Consider the following 15,400-nt stretch of genomic DNA (forward strand, 5'->3'; position numbering starts at 1 on the left):
TGTTTTAATTTTTATTCAGAAAAACAAAATTATAAAAAAAATGTAGAACTATACTTTATATGTACCGTAAAATGCGTGTCGGACATTCTCTAAAAATTGTAAACAATTGAAAGGGACGGAGGGAGTACCACCCTATATGATAAATATGTTAAATCACGCGTTTTGAGATAAATTAGTGTTATTTTGAATTTTAACCGTCCAAAATCATAAAAATTTTAATATCAAATTTTGAAATATTTTGATTTTGAAGTAACTGGGATCAGTCTCCCCAAAATATTATACGGTCCCCTATAAATGAAAATCTTGGTACAATAGAATTTATTTAATTTCACGAGTCGTTCTTTGAGACATGACTAGTAAATATATATCTACCGGATTAGGTATATGTCAGGACTCAGGACTAAAAGCCGATGGGTTCCTTGTCGAAATGTCCGTTGCCGGTGATTAGTAAACCCAACCACAATGGACCTACCAATGTAATTATGGTCAATATTGTCATCTAAATCTAAATTATTACTAACTAATAATGCAATAACATTCCCAGACGTAATTATCTATAGCACGTCTGTGTGGTAATCCTAGATTGTGGTGAAGACTGAAAGCTTAGTGTCTGTTTGGATAGTGAAATTCAAGTCGGTTAACGGGAATGAAGATGATAAGATTTAAACGGCCTCCTTATCCATGATCCGTGCAATTCATCGAATTTCTAGTCCGGTGGCGGATTAAAATATGATTCAAAAGGCCTCCTTATTCGATTTCCCGTCTCCATGCTTTGTGCTGTCCTTGCTATTCAATTAGATAAAAAAAATATCTCTGAACTCCCGAAAGTATAAGCGACTTTAAAATTAAATCTAACGGTTCTCATATTAGAAAAATCAAAGTGTAGGTTAGAATATAAGATCCTGGAAATGGTCATTTAGGTTTTAAAGTAACTAGTTCCTTAATACGGTATCAGAGATTAGGCTGGCGTAAAACTCAAGTTCGATCCTTGCCATCCCAAATATTTTCACAATTTATCGTGGCACGAATGACAAATTAATGCTCAAAAAATGAGCACCCGTGATCTACTCTTCGATCCATTAATGGGCTCTCGAGTGAGGGGGAATGTTAGAATATAAGATCCGGGAAAATGTCATTATCTAACATCTTCAGGTTTTACAGTAACCGATTCCTTAACATACCTCCGGCCGTTTTGATTATTATAATTTAGTATAGATAAAAGAAGTATCTTTACCTGACATTTAAATTAATTATAATTTTTCCGGTAACTTTCTTGTTTAAATTATATGTGCAATGTTTGTGATTAAAATGATGTTTATAGTACCGTAAAAATGACTTGATTTGATTGCATGATTTTTTTGGTCAAGTTTTGCATGAATTTTCGAAAATGTAAAACATGATTGGTAAGCAAAATGCCCACACGTACAATGACTTCACCGCTAACACTTACACATAAACATGCTTTCACTAAAACTCCAATCATCATTCCTTCCATAAAACTCAGATCATACTCCCACACACATCTTGTCTTCGACAAAGTTCGAATCCCCGACATTCAGGGAATTAATTAGGTGATACCTTAAACACACCCAGGGTCTCAGAAACTGAACATGGAATCAGATACTCATGTAAGCCCCTCTATGAAAAAAACTCTACTCATAGTAAACTGCATACTCCTCTCTATAGGAAACTGTGGTTGCCCACTAATGATGCGCCTTTACTTCATCAATGGTGGCAAAAGAATCTGGCTATCAAGCTGGCTTTTAACTGCCGGCTGGCCTTTCATTCTCATTGTTCTCATTGTTACTTTCTACTACTGTCGCGCCACCACGGGTAACTTCACTGCCAAGGTCTTTAACATGAAACCACGCTTGATCATCGCGTCGACTGTCCTTGGTATTCTCACTGGTGCTGATAACTACCTCTACGCGTATGGAGTAGCTAGACTGCCTGTGTCCACGGCTGCACTGGTGATTGCATCTCAGCTTGTGTTCACCGCAGGTTTGTGTAATGTTATATGGAGTAAATTATAAAATGTTGGCTGAACTTTACCGGTTTTTTAAGTTCACAATTTGATGTCAGATACTAGCCACCATTTTTTGGCGAGTAGCCATTGTTTTTAAAGACGAAAATAAAACATGTTTGCAAATTGCGATTTTGAAAAGAGTAGTGCTAGTTATCCCAAAATTTTCCCCAAAATATATTTGTTCCAAAATGATACGTGGCGCGCTTTCATATTGAAACTGAACAATGATCCTCCGACACGTGTTAATTTGAGAATTTTTTATGACAAATTTTGGAATTCCTAGAATTTTTTGCGGTTTACACTTTTTTGATATATGATATGCTAGAAGACTATCACAGAATATTTTAACTGCAGGTTTTGCATATTTACTTGTCAAGCAAAAATTCAATTCATTTTCGGTGAATGCTGTTGTTTTGCTTAGTATTGGATCTGGAGTACTAGCACTGCATACGAACAGTGACAAGCCAGAAGGAGAGTCGAAAGGAGAGTACGTTCTTGGGTTCATTATGACGCTTGGAGCTGCTGCTTTATTCGGATTTATATTGCCATTGATGGAAATGACATATCAGAAGGCGAAGCAGGTTATTGATTATCCGTTGGTGATGGAGATTCAAATGGTTTTGTGTTTTTCTGCTACTCTTTTGTGCACTGTGGGGATGCTCATCAACAATGATTTCAATGTATGTTTATTTCTTTTCCCTATTTCCTAAACTAATTCGTAAACTGCTAGAACTCGTGAGCAGGTCGAACATATTAATTAACTTCGTGAACATGCTTGATAGAATATAAGTTTGAGGAAGAGTTAACTAACTACCAAATGGATCCCGGACTCTGGCAATCGATAGTTCTGCTAAAAATTTCCGCTGATATGTTTAACACGGGAAATTGATGTGAATGCAGAGGATCACGTCACTCTATCTTATTTTTTTGGTTTTAGGGTTTTACTCTGTCAATTGATGGTTCTTCTAAAAATTTCCTCGAATATGTTTAACACAAGAAATTGATGTGAATGCAGAGGATCACGTCACTCCATCTTACTTTTTTGGTTTTAGGGGTTTTACTATCTGCGGACAGATAGTTTGCCAACCATCGCTGGCTGAGGACCAGTGCCCTCTCAAATATCAATAATTTAGTGTCAAATCGCACCTCTTTTAAATGTTCACAAGCTTTAAATAATTTATTGACAATGTAAATATAATTTTTTTTCAGGCAATATCAAGAGAAGCAAGAAACTTCGATCTAGGAGAAAGAAAGTACTACTTGATATTAGTTAGTACTGCAATGCTCTCGCAGTTTTTCATATTAGGAGCAGGAGGAGTTATATTTTGTGCCTCGTCTTTGTTATCTGGCATCATCTTAGCAGTCTTACTTCCGGTTACAGAAGTTTTAGCTGTACTTTTTTTTCAAGAAAGATTTACAGCAGAGAAAGGAGTTGCTCTTGTTCTTTCTCTCTGGGGGTTTGTTTCTTACTTCTACGGAGAAATTAAGCACAGCCAGAAAACCGAGAACTGCCCAACTATCACGGAACTTCCACTTAATCAGATTATCGATAAATAAGTACATTGTTTAGCTGGTATGTATCTATGTTATCACTCTATTTCTAGTACAGACAAGAGCTTTGTACTTGCATATCTCTTATCGTCTTAGGTTCTGAATTCGATTCTTAAAACATTGTGATAATTGAAAAATCTCCTGAGTTAAAACAGGGCTTCCAGTATCGTTTGCCTGTACTCTTTAGGTAATGTATCTTAAGTTCTAATTTGGCCAACTGAAAAAATCATACTATAGTTCTACACATATTTGCTTCACTCAAGACTCGGTTTTAAGGTTTTAGATGAGCTGATTATTAAACATAGTGTCGTAGCTCATAAATGGGCGTACGAGATGAGCAGGTTAATATATCCGGAGGACTTTCTAACCTTTTATTTTGTCTGGGGTCTGCTACAGTTATACAAAATCATATTTTGTCAAAGTACTTAAGAAAATTAAAGTGTTTTAACATTTTACCAGTCCTTTTCTCTGTTTGAATTTTCTTACATTCTCAAGTTCTGTCAAAAACTTTTACTCCCTCTGTCCCCCTAGGAAGTATATACCCGGGAACCGACACGCATTTTAACGCTCCTTTATAACATATCTGTATATATTATTTTAATTTATCTTTTCTTCTGAATAAAAATTTGATATTTGAAGTTTATTACAGAAAAAGAAAATTTTAAAAATAAAACAATAAAAAAAAACTGTATACAATTGAACGAGACAGAGGCAGTAACAAACATGTCCATAAAAGTCTCCGAGATCCTTGTTATATAATACAGTAAAGGTGACCATCAAAAAATGACCCTGCAACTGTTTTCCACTGCTCACCATTGCTATAATTTGAAATCCTATCTTAATTTGGACTAATTAATAGTGCCGCCTGCCGATCACTCTTGATTAACGTAATCAACAATGCAGTAATGACTTGTTTAATTGCACTTGTAGTACTATAATACATACACTACTTAACAACATTCAACGCTTCAGCCCACCCTTCAAAATGCCAATAACAGTAATACTAATGACTTGATTTTAACAACAGCACTTCTTAATTCGATATTAAGTTATCGTCGTTTTTTATTAAACAACTAAACGCTGAATTAATATAATTTTTAGTTAATCGGTGTCCCTTTCACAACCCTCGACTAATCCTGGAGAGGGCTACTGGGCTGGCACCGCAATCTAAAGTCCTGGCCTCAAGTACTATGATCACCTTAATTAGTTTACACACTTAGTCTAAACAGGTCTAAACAAAGATTATTTTTTTTTTGGAATTTTTGGACATGGAAACAGGTACTCAGGTTTCACCTCGTGATCAAAGCCCCTCTCTGAGAAAAGCTCTACTTGTATTGAGCTGCATAGTCTTTGCTATAGGAAACACTGGTATTCCGCTAATCACACGCCTCTACTTCATCCATGGTGGCAGCAGACTCTGGTTATCGAGTTTTCTCCTAGGCGCTGGCTGGCCTTTTATTCTCGTGGTTCTAATCCTTACCTTGTACTATCGTCGTGCCACCACGGGTGACACTACTGCCAAGCTCTTTAACATAAAACCACGCTTGATCCTCGCCTCGATTGTCCTTGGTATTCTCACTGGTGTTGGCAATTACCTCTATGTTTATGGCATATCGAAATTGCCAGTGTCCACATCAGTACTAGTAGTTGCATCACAACTTGCATTTACTTCAGGTACACATTTTTTAATTGAACACTTTTTTGATGTTGTAAGGTGCAAGCTCAGGCTCCATTTCTGCCACTTGGGAGTTGTAAAGAATCGAATCACGACTTTGTCAGAGAGAAGAAAGTTGATAGTATTAATCTGACAGTAGCCTGCTATTAAAATCCTTCTGTTGCAGGTTTTGCATTTTTACTTGTCAAGCAAAAATTCAACCCGTTTTCGATCAATGCTGTTGTTTTGCTGACAATTGGATCTGGAGTACTAGCATTGCATACTAACAGTGACAGGCCAGAAGGAGTGTCTAAAAGAGAGTACGCCCTAGGGTTCGTTATGACTCTTGCAGCATCGGCCTTGTGGGGATTTATATTGCCATTGATTGAGTTCTCGTATCAGAAAGCAAAGCAGGTCATTGATTTTCCGCTGGTGATGGAGATTCAATTGTACATAAATTTGTTTGCTACTTTGTTCAGCACTGTCGGTATGTTCATCAACAATGATTTCAAGGTACGTTTATCGTTTAGCAATCTTGTATGCTCAAACATAACTTGGCAAACAAGATAGAAACTGTGAAATTAGCTAGTAATCGAGCTACTCGTACATGTTCTATAATCCTATATTTTTAGAAAGGCTTACTGACCTTTTCGGCCTCAAAGTTTGCACCAGTGTACTCATAAAACCCTGAAGTTTAAAAGCGTACCTTTTTAGCCCTCAGGTTTGAATGTGTTTTTTCACCCTGGGACCGGGAAAAAACCGGGTGAAAACCGGCTGGTCTAAGAGTAAAATGTTACGTTTTCAGTACTGAGGGGCAAAAAGGTTTGCTAATGAACTACAGATGTTTATATTGGTGCAAAATTTGAGATTTAAAAGGTCTCTAAGCCTTTTAAAAAATGAATTGAACTAAATTACTATTATGTTCGTTGTTACGAGAAAATGAAATTGTCGATTTCATTTCTCTTTTTTTCAGGTAATACCAAGAGAAGCAAGAAACTTTGATCTAGGAGTGACAAAGTACTACACAATACTAATGTGCACTGCAATGATATCTCAGCTTTTCGCTATAGGATTAGGAGGAATTATATTTTGTGGCTCATCTTTGTTATCTGGCATCATTATTGCAGTTTTACTTCCTGTTACAGAAGTTTTAGCTATTATTCTCTACAAAGAGAAGTTTCAAGCAGAGAAAGCAGTTGCTCTTGTTCTTTCTCTCTGGGGATTTGTTTCTTTCTTTTACGGAGAAATTAAACACAGCCAGAAGACGACAGAGAGCCGTTCAGCTGAAATGGAAGTGCCTCTGAATCACGGCCAAATAAGCATATTTTAGCTAGCATGTATATTACTGTGATTATACTTTTGTGATGTTAGATGTAATCATCAATGTTAATATAAGATTAGTGGCCAACTAAACATGGTTATGTTATATACAGTCAACATTTACATATAGTACATTGTGCAGGCTGTCTTAATTAACTAGGTGATGTAGAGGGCTGTCTTAATTAACCAGGTGATGTAGAGAGGGCTATATTAATAGTTTATATATATTTATAAACAACAATGTCGCAAAAAAGGCTAAATACACTTGATCGAAAGTGCATTTTTGGATAAAGTGAATATTGAAATTGTTTTAGAAGATTTGTTATAAAATATACGAAAAAACTTCTTTTTTAAGTGAATGGTTAAAATATATTTTTTGTTTACAATTTATTTTAATAATTCCTTTTATAAACCGAAAAATAACTATTTTAAATTTATATTAAAATATAAATTCAGAGTCCAATTTTAAAATTTCGCACTGCCCTAAAATTTTGTTCCGGCACGAGGTAACGTGAGATGCAACTAAAAAGATTAATCTAAGAATATCAAGTGGATTGCAGCATCATGTTTTGATAATTTATTTGATTTTGTTAGGTAAGCATTGTTAACCAATCTATTGTATGATCTAGTTACAATTAAAGTGTTTAAATTCAACAGTAATCATTTCTTCCCGGTATTAGGAGTAGTTTGATTTTAATCCTATCATCAAATAAGATGCAGATTCTGGTTCCGTGTCAGGATTCAGGGCCGGTCATAGGTCAGTTAGGCGGGTCGCGTAAGGTCTCGCTAAGGCCTCCAATTTTTAAAGTTCCCAAAAGTTTATTTACTACTCCCGGCTCTCAATCAATTCTTTATATCGGGGGACGAGACTCGTCACGTACTTTGATACTCTTATTAAATATAGTTGCATAATTATTTTTTAATTTTTTTTCTTCTAAATAAAAATATAATGTTCACATTTTTATATATAAAAAAAAATTAAAAATGAATTCCAAAACTATATAATTGCCTTAAACTGTGTGTTGTGAAAAAAATGTAAAAAAAGAAATGAGGGGTACGGAGTTAGTAATATATATATATATATATATATAAAGGTTGTTCAAATAAAAACTACCTTAAAATAAAAATTAGAAAGTAAGGCCCAGCCTATTAAAATTTATCTGAGCATTCAGTGTCCATCTTTGTTAGTCCAATACACTACTTTATCAATAATCGTAGTCACGGTATTATGCATAAATACACAACCCCACACATAACTTTTACATTATATAATGCACCTAATTCCCTCCATTTTTAAATTAATTTTTCTGTCATTCAACAAGTTTTTTTTTAAAACTTTGACTTCACTGTATTTTTGTACATCCTTCAACGATCAGTATAAATACCATATGTGCTATATTTTGGCGATAAATCACTAATTATACTTTCGAGAATCACTAAAATTTAGCTAATTTAACTAATAATATAAAAGGAACAGAGAGATATTGAACTTTATTGGGCCTGGTCCACTTATGTGGGCTATGGTTTTATTAAGCCCAAATAAATAAATGAAAAAAACACAGAAAAAGGTCCGAGAGCAGAAAAAGAAATTAAAAAGGGGGAGACAAAGCGTTGCTGTGAGTATGGTATTCATACTGATATACTCTTCAATCACTAAATCGTATGACGACAATCACTAAAATGTACATATTAATCACCAAATTACACATAGTAATCAATATATTGTACATATAAATCACTATTTATATGGTCTGGTTTCTAGGGTTTAGGGCCTAAAGGCCCTAAATCTTAGACTAAGTTAGGGTTTAGGCTCTAGGGCTAAACCCTACATCCTAAACCCTAAATAGATGAAATATTTATCAACTAATTTCTTATTATTAGAAAGAGCTAAATGTTTTTAAAACCTATTAATTGAATTGGTGAACCCTAAAAAATTAACAACTTTAAATTAAGTTCCAATTTAAATTTTAGATAGTAATTTCTAGATCTTGAATTATTAAATTTTGTAAACAGACAAAACACACTATTCAAAAGATGTTGAAGAGAAAATGGAATTTGAAGAAACTGAAATACAAGAAAGTCAAGATCAATTTCAAGAGAAAGAACCAAACAAGAAATCAAAAATGAATAAGTAGAAGAAGAGGACAGTGAAAAAGATAAAAAATTTACTATATTACACATGTTATTCATTAAACTAGTAGTTTGTGTGTAAAAGGTAAAAACGTATAGTAGGAGATTAATGGTGTATGATGGGGGAGAGAGATGAGACACTAGAAGAAAGGTGTGGTACAGGAGAAAGACGATAAATCACTAATTATGCTTACGAGAATCAATAAAATTAAGAAAGTAATTCCGGTTTAGTGATTATGTTAAGTATAAATTGTGATTTATCGTCGAAATATAACAAGTATGGTATGCAAATTAATCGTTGGGAGATGAAAAAAAATATAGTGAAGTCGGGTTTTAAAAAAAGATTGTCGATTAATAGAAAAAATTAAATTAAAAACAGACACAAAAATATATACGTAGAGATGTACGTGAGAGGTAACAGTTGGAACTGAAGGGAGAAGAGAGAAGGGGTTGGATAAAATTTGTGTGGTTGAGATTCAATTCAAGCTATAAAATTAGTGGTTGTCATTGCTTTCTAGTTTTTAGAATTAAGTTGTTTTCTATTTGACCATCTCCCTATATATATAAGGTCCAATCAGGAGCCAACGTGGGTTGGACGTGAGTGGCAGCCAACCGACCGCAATGTTTCATTGCGGCAGGAGACAATGTTCTAATGCGGGCCTGGACCACCGCAATGATATATTGCGGCAGGTGGCCCATGCATAGGGAACATTGCGGCTTCTGCAATGTTTCATTGTTGGGCCGACCCACAGATTTTAATGCCCCAACTGCCTCTCTCTTTACCTTTTAATACCCCTTTTAGCTTTAAATGCCACTCTTTTTATAATTAAATATAACTTACTATTATAAATAGCTAATATTAATATTCCACTTAATTTTTTTAATAATATGTAATAATTATTAATATTCAATATTAATATATAGCTTAATTACTTTATTCAAAAATAACATTAATATTTTTTAATAAGAAATATTAATATTATTTATTAAAAGTATAAAAATAATATTAATATTCAACAGTAATTAATTTTTTAAAATATGTTAACATTAAAATATAAGTAAATGTAATATATTAAAATATTATAATATAGCTCATTTAATTTATTAATATTAATAACTGTTTAATACTTTAAATTATTCTTTTTATTTTATTTTTTCTGTAGTTTTTAAATATTAAATATTTTTATAATATTAAATATGAATATCTTAAGATTTTAATATTAAATACTAATTTAATAATAAATCATACTCATCATATAATAATTCAAAATAATGATATAAAATATGAATATTTAAAAATATTAATATTAAATACTAGTTTGGCACCTTTCCAGAGTTTTGCAGATTGGTCACTGTACTTATAAATGTTTTATTTTTCATATAATACTTTTTCTGTTTTACAGAAAACTTTCTGCCCAACTTTGAATAAAAAAATTCAAAAATATTTTTTTTCAAATTTGTTTTTTGGAGTCACTTCTTTTTTTGGGATTATTAATAATGCCAACAAGTACTAACATTAACAACATTGAAAAAATTAAATTAAAATTCATTAATATTTCAAATATTTTCAATAAAATATTTAACATTATTAATATTTTCAAATATTCAAATATTTTCATTTATTATTAAAAATATTGAATAATTAAAATATTTGAATATCAAAATATTTTTATTTATTATTTTAATATTTATTATTAAATATTTGAATATATTAATTTCATTTTAATGTTTCAATACTTTTAAAATATTAATTATAATATTTAATAATATTATAAAAATATTTTATAGTATTTTTTAATATACAATCTTTAATCATAAATATTAAGAATAATATCTTAATATTTATGTAGATAAAAAAGTATTGATAAATGAATTAATATAGAAAAAGGGCAAAAAAGGAAATGGAGTATGCGGGCCACTGCCGCAATGAAACATAGCGGCAGTAGCGGATCCCAACCTTCCGTTTACCGCTTCAACGGTCCTGATTTGTTGGTTGTAAGGGGTCCCTATCCAACTATGGCTGTGGATAGGGACCCTATATATATATGTTAGGTCACACAACACTATAGAAGGGGGTTGAATATAGTGTTTATACAATCAAATCAATTTCAACACAAGTATGTAACAAAGATCAAGTATATTCAAATAAACTATGTTACAATAGAACTGTTGTTCTCTCTCAGTGATGAACAATATCACTAAGAGCTACTAGGTTACAATGTATATTCTTTCTCGTGAATGATAACATATATAGTGTAAACCCTAAGCTGTGTTTATATAGTACACAGTTACAAGATATTATCTAATTGATATGGAATATAATTCTGTCTCCTAAAATATATCAATCAAATATCTTCTACAAGTCTTCTAGTCCTCTAACTCTTCATGCATATCTTCTTTTGTTTTAGTCCAGATCTTCTCCTGTAAATCAGCCACATTCCTTATCTGAAGTCTTCCCACACTTAAGTCCTGATATATATCTTCTGACACCTTAAGTTCTGGTATTAAGTTCTGACTTCAGTAAGTTCTGATTTCAGTAAGTCCTGATAAGTCCTGTTGTTAAGTTCTGAAAACTAAACACAAATCAGATTAGACATGACATCTCAAATATATCTAACAATCTCCCCCAACTTGTAAATTATGAAAAATATACAAGTTAATATATTTGATGATGTCAAAAACATTTAAGTACAAATGCAATGAGAGTTTAATTAGACAACTAACTACAACTTACAGTACATGCAGCTTTACCAATATCACTGGATCAATCTGAACCCAAAGTGATTCCTTGTAAAGTCTCTTACCAGCTTATCTTCAGTTTTTCTCAGAACTTCAACTAACTGTGCTTTGACCTGCATCAGTTCTTCATTTTTATTGTCACCAATTTGATAAATGGCTATTTTGAGAGCTTGAATTGATGTTCTTTCAAGTCCATCACCAAGTCTGATAACTCTAGGATGTGAAGAGTCTTCATTATAACATAAGCACTTTCCTTTCAGAAAAACTTCCACTTCAACAGAGTTCTTCCTCATAGGAATTTCTCTTTCATCATCTTCAGTAATCATTGGAGTGTATTCAGAAACTTTTTTACCAGAGATTCTGTGAAGATCTCTTATAGCTTTCAGAATATAATCTGACCATCTTCTTGTTACATCAGATTTTACTTCCAGAAGATAATGGATATGTTGAAGCTCTCCGACAGACTTCTTTAGTACATCAGTATCAGCTAGTTTGTAAGTTCTTCCATCATTGAGAAATACGATCAATTTCTCTTTTAGATCATCTTTATCATGAGCATCCATCACAATTTGAGCAGACAATACTTTGTCAAGGTGCTTTTGTTTGATTTGTTCATATGGTTTGTCTGTCAACATGAAAGGATCTCTTAGAGTAACTTCTACTCCTGTTTGTATCTTCTCTTCATTAGGACCCAATCCAGCCCTATCTCTAGCTTGCTTGGCTCTCAACCCAAACATTGTAAGTTGATTAATCATTAGATTGGACTTTGGTTCAACTGGAGTAGCTTTCTTCCATAACAGCTTCTTCTTATCAGCAATTGTCATCTTGTTCAAATTAACTTGAGCATTGTCAGAGGTTGATGTCTTGATGACTTGATCAAGATTTGCTGTTTCTTCTGTAGCTTGCTGTTCTTTATTCTGAATAACTTGAGCTGTATCAGAGGTTGTTTTAGATTCTTCAGTTATCTTCCTTCTTTTCAGAGTTTGAACAGTTTCATCTACTACAGCAGCATCATCAAATACTTGAACCAGTTTGCATACAAGTTTTATTAGGATTTGAGGAATCTTCATCTCCTGCGACTTTGTTGGTTCATCAATTTTTCCTTTCCCCTTATCTTTGGGATCAGTTTCAACTTGTGATCTTGTCTTAGGCTTTGAAGTCTTGGAGCTTTCCTTGATCACAATGCCTTTTGCCTTAGGCCTTGGAGGTTTCATTGCATCAGAAGCCTTAGACTTAAGATTTGTCTTCTCAGCTGCAAATCTAGCTTTTTCCTCCTTTAAAGTCTCTAAATCCATTCCAGGATTATGTTTGAGAAATAATCTTCTAGCAATTTCTTCATCAAGTGTCTGAATTTTAGGATCTTTGTAATAGACTATAGTTTGTTTTCCCTTTAGCTTCAGAGTTTTTAAAAACTTTTGAGAGTCTTTAAATTCTGACTGAATCATGACATCAGAACTTGATATCAGATTTTGAGCATCTACAGCTTCAGAACTTGTCTTCTTCTGTATAGAATATTTTCTAGCATCAGAAATTACTTTCTGTGAAGATTTTCCTTGACCTTGACCCTTGCCCTTGCTAGGGTTTCCCTGGTCATCACCTTTATCATCTTTCTTCTTCAGTATTTGAGTAGGTGAGTATTTGGACTTAACTATCTTCTCCCCCTTTTTGGCATCATCTGGTAGTAGGAGAGAGAGAAGAAGTTCTACTGAAGATTGAATTTCATTCAGTTGAGCTTGTTGAGAGGCTTGATTCTGCAGGACCTCAGTAATTTGGGCCTGTTGCTTTTCTTGAACCTTCTCAATAGCTTCAACTTTCTCATGTATAGGTCTGATAAACCTCTTTTTATCTAGCTTGATCTCCATAACCAGCTTTTCAGCTTTTTCCCGAAGTTTGTCAACTTTTTCATGAGTTTGAGAGTGTAGACCTTGAAGAGATTTGGTACTTAAAGCAGTGACTTTGTCAACTTTTTCATGAGTTTGAGAGTGTAGACCTTGAAGAGATTTGGTACTTAGAGCTTGGAATGAAATCAGATTCATTCCACTTCTTGGTCCACTCAACTCCTCTGTGAGTTTCTTCCCAAGGAACATAAGCTTCTTTTTCAACAAACTTTTGAATCAATGCATCATTTCCAAGAATGGGAGCATTTACCAGGAGCACTGTCTCCAGAACTTGCTAACATCTCCTCATCTTCTGATAACACTAGAGTTTGTGTAACTGAAGGAGATGCTGTAGCAGCTTCATCTAAATTCTGATCTTCAGTTTCCAGATATAGAATTGGTGTAGATGGTAACTCAGCCTGTAAGATTGGAGAATTAACAGTAGATGGCTGAGCTGTAGTTGGAGCTTCCAGATAGAGAACAGTTGGAATGTTCAGCCTGTGGATGTCAATTTCAGGACTTAATCTTGAATCTTCAACTATTATTTCTTTAATTGGAGAGACAGGAGGTGTAATCACTGTTTCTGGAACAGTATCTTTAGCTTGAGGTGGGGATGGCAAACCTTCAATTACAACAGGTTCTGATGAGATCAGAGATTCCTGATCCCCTTCCTCAGCTTCTTGAGTATCCTCAGAATGAGGTTGTGCCAAATGCCTGCCTGCTCTCTGTTTCTTTGATCTCCTGGATGGTGTAGGAGTTACTTGAGTAGCATCAGAACTTATAGTTCTTTTCCTCTTCAAAATATCAGAACCCTCAGCTTCAGTCTTTTTCTAATGGGTTGACCCTTCAGCTTCAACTGTCACATGTTCTGAGGCATGAGTCTGGACTTGCTCCTCTTCTACATCAGACTCATCCCTTAGTATCATCCTTCTTCTCCTTAGTGGAGATTTAGGAACTGATTTTGCTCTTGAAGGTTTAGATCTTAATGTTGCAGCAGATTGTTGAAGTTGAGATTTTGCTGGTTTGAAATATGTTCTGATGGTAGGTTGTGGTTGTGGTTGAGAAGTTTGAGCTGTTTGTGTAGTGGTTGTAGGTGCTGATGGAGGTTGGGATGGTTGTACACCAGGATATATGGCAGTATAGGTGTTGGATCAGAGTTTACTAAGACCTGTTTGACTAATTGAGGAATTTGGAGGGGTCTTAGTACAGTCTTCTTATTATCAGTAGATAATAAGTCAGTGAAAGCCCTTTTAGCAAGTTTAAAGGGTTCAATCAACTCACTAGCTAGTTGGGGCTTATCAGAACTACAAAAACTGTAAATAAATTGGCAAAATCTAGCAAAATATACAGTATTTCTGTCCTCTTGCATCCTATCCCCAATAAATCCTAGCACAACACTAGCATAATCAAAATGAGTTGTTTGATTAATGAGAGCATACCCGATTTGCTGACTAAGGATTGGAATTGCATCAAAGTTGGAGCACTTGTTTGCAAAGGCCTTGGTGATGCAGTCGAAAAAGAAACTCCACTCCCTCCTTATGTGGGGCCTCTTCAATTGTCCCAGCTTGGACAAAGATTTTTCATAACCAAGGTTTGCCATCATCTGTTGAAGAGCTGGCTCCTCAATTGTTGAACTGTAAACACAGTTTTCTGGAAGATGTAAAGCTTGTCGAACAGTTGACATTGTAACCAAGTATTCATCTTCCCCTGTTGTAAATATGATGCTTGGGGACCCATTTGCACCACCATCATCATAAATACCACTCCTCCAAAACTCCAGTACTTGAGTTCCTGAGAATGCTTCTGGTTGGGTCAATGCATACCCAATCTCACTGTTAGCAAGTAAGTCCTGAACGAAGTGAAGATCCGATGGAGTTTCGTCCTTGCTAAGAATTGCCATGTAGTTGTTGGGAACAAACTTGGCTCCATTGAAAATGATGTCCTTTGGTGCCATTTCTGTGAGAAATAAGTGAGAAAGTTGTGTGTATAGAAGGTGTTTGATAAAATGTCTGTAAGAAAATAGCTTCAGAGAATATTAGAGAGAGAGAATAAAAGAGATTAGAGAATAAGAAAAGTAGGTAAAAGATTGTAAAATCTTTTAAC

At 34.1% G+C, this 15,400-nt stretch overlaps 2 protein-coding genes across 3 annotated transcripts; both read left to right on the forward strand.

Annotated features, from left to right (window-relative positions):
* The first annotated feature begins 1,370 nt into the window (after window positions 1-1,370).
* Window positions 1,371-4,993, forward strand: LOC141693589 (purine permease 1-like). 2 transcript variants are annotated; one of them, XM_074498733.1, is made up of 4 exons: window positions 1,371-2,001; window positions 2,381-2,706; window positions 3,236-3,599; window positions 4,856-4,993. In XM_074498733.1, the coding sequence occupies exons 1-3, from the start codon at window positions 1,611-1,613 to the stop codon at window positions 3,581-3,583; spliced, it is 1,065 nt and encodes a 354-aa protein (XP_074354834.1). In that variant the 5' UTR covers window positions 1,371-1,610; the 3' UTR covers window positions 3,584-3,599; window positions 4,856-4,993. The 2 variants fall into 2 exon arrangements, with proteins under 2 accessions (XP_074354834.1, XP_074354833.1); XM_074498732.1 differs by lacking the exon at window positions 4,856-4,993 and having other exon boundaries at window positions 3,236-3,743.
* Window positions 4,846-6,751, forward strand: LOC141693588 (purine permease 1-like). The gene is made up of 3 exons (XM_074498731.1): window positions 4,846-5,251; window positions 5,419-5,744; window positions 6,205-6,751. The coding sequence occupies exons 1-3, from the start codon at window positions 4,846-4,848 to the stop codon at window positions 6,559-6,561; spliced, it is 1,089 nt and encodes a 362-aa protein (XP_074354832.1). The 3' UTR covers window positions 6,562-6,751.
* Window positions 6,752-15,400: the final 8,649 nt, after the last annotated feature.

This window comes from Apium graveolens, chromosome 10 (genome assembly GCF_009905375.1).
Source record: "Apium graveolens cultivar Ventura chromosome 10, ASM990537v1, whole genome shotgun sequence".
NCBI lineage: Eukaryota > Viridiplantae > Streptophyta > Magnoliopsida > Apiales > Apiaceae > Apium > Apium graveolens.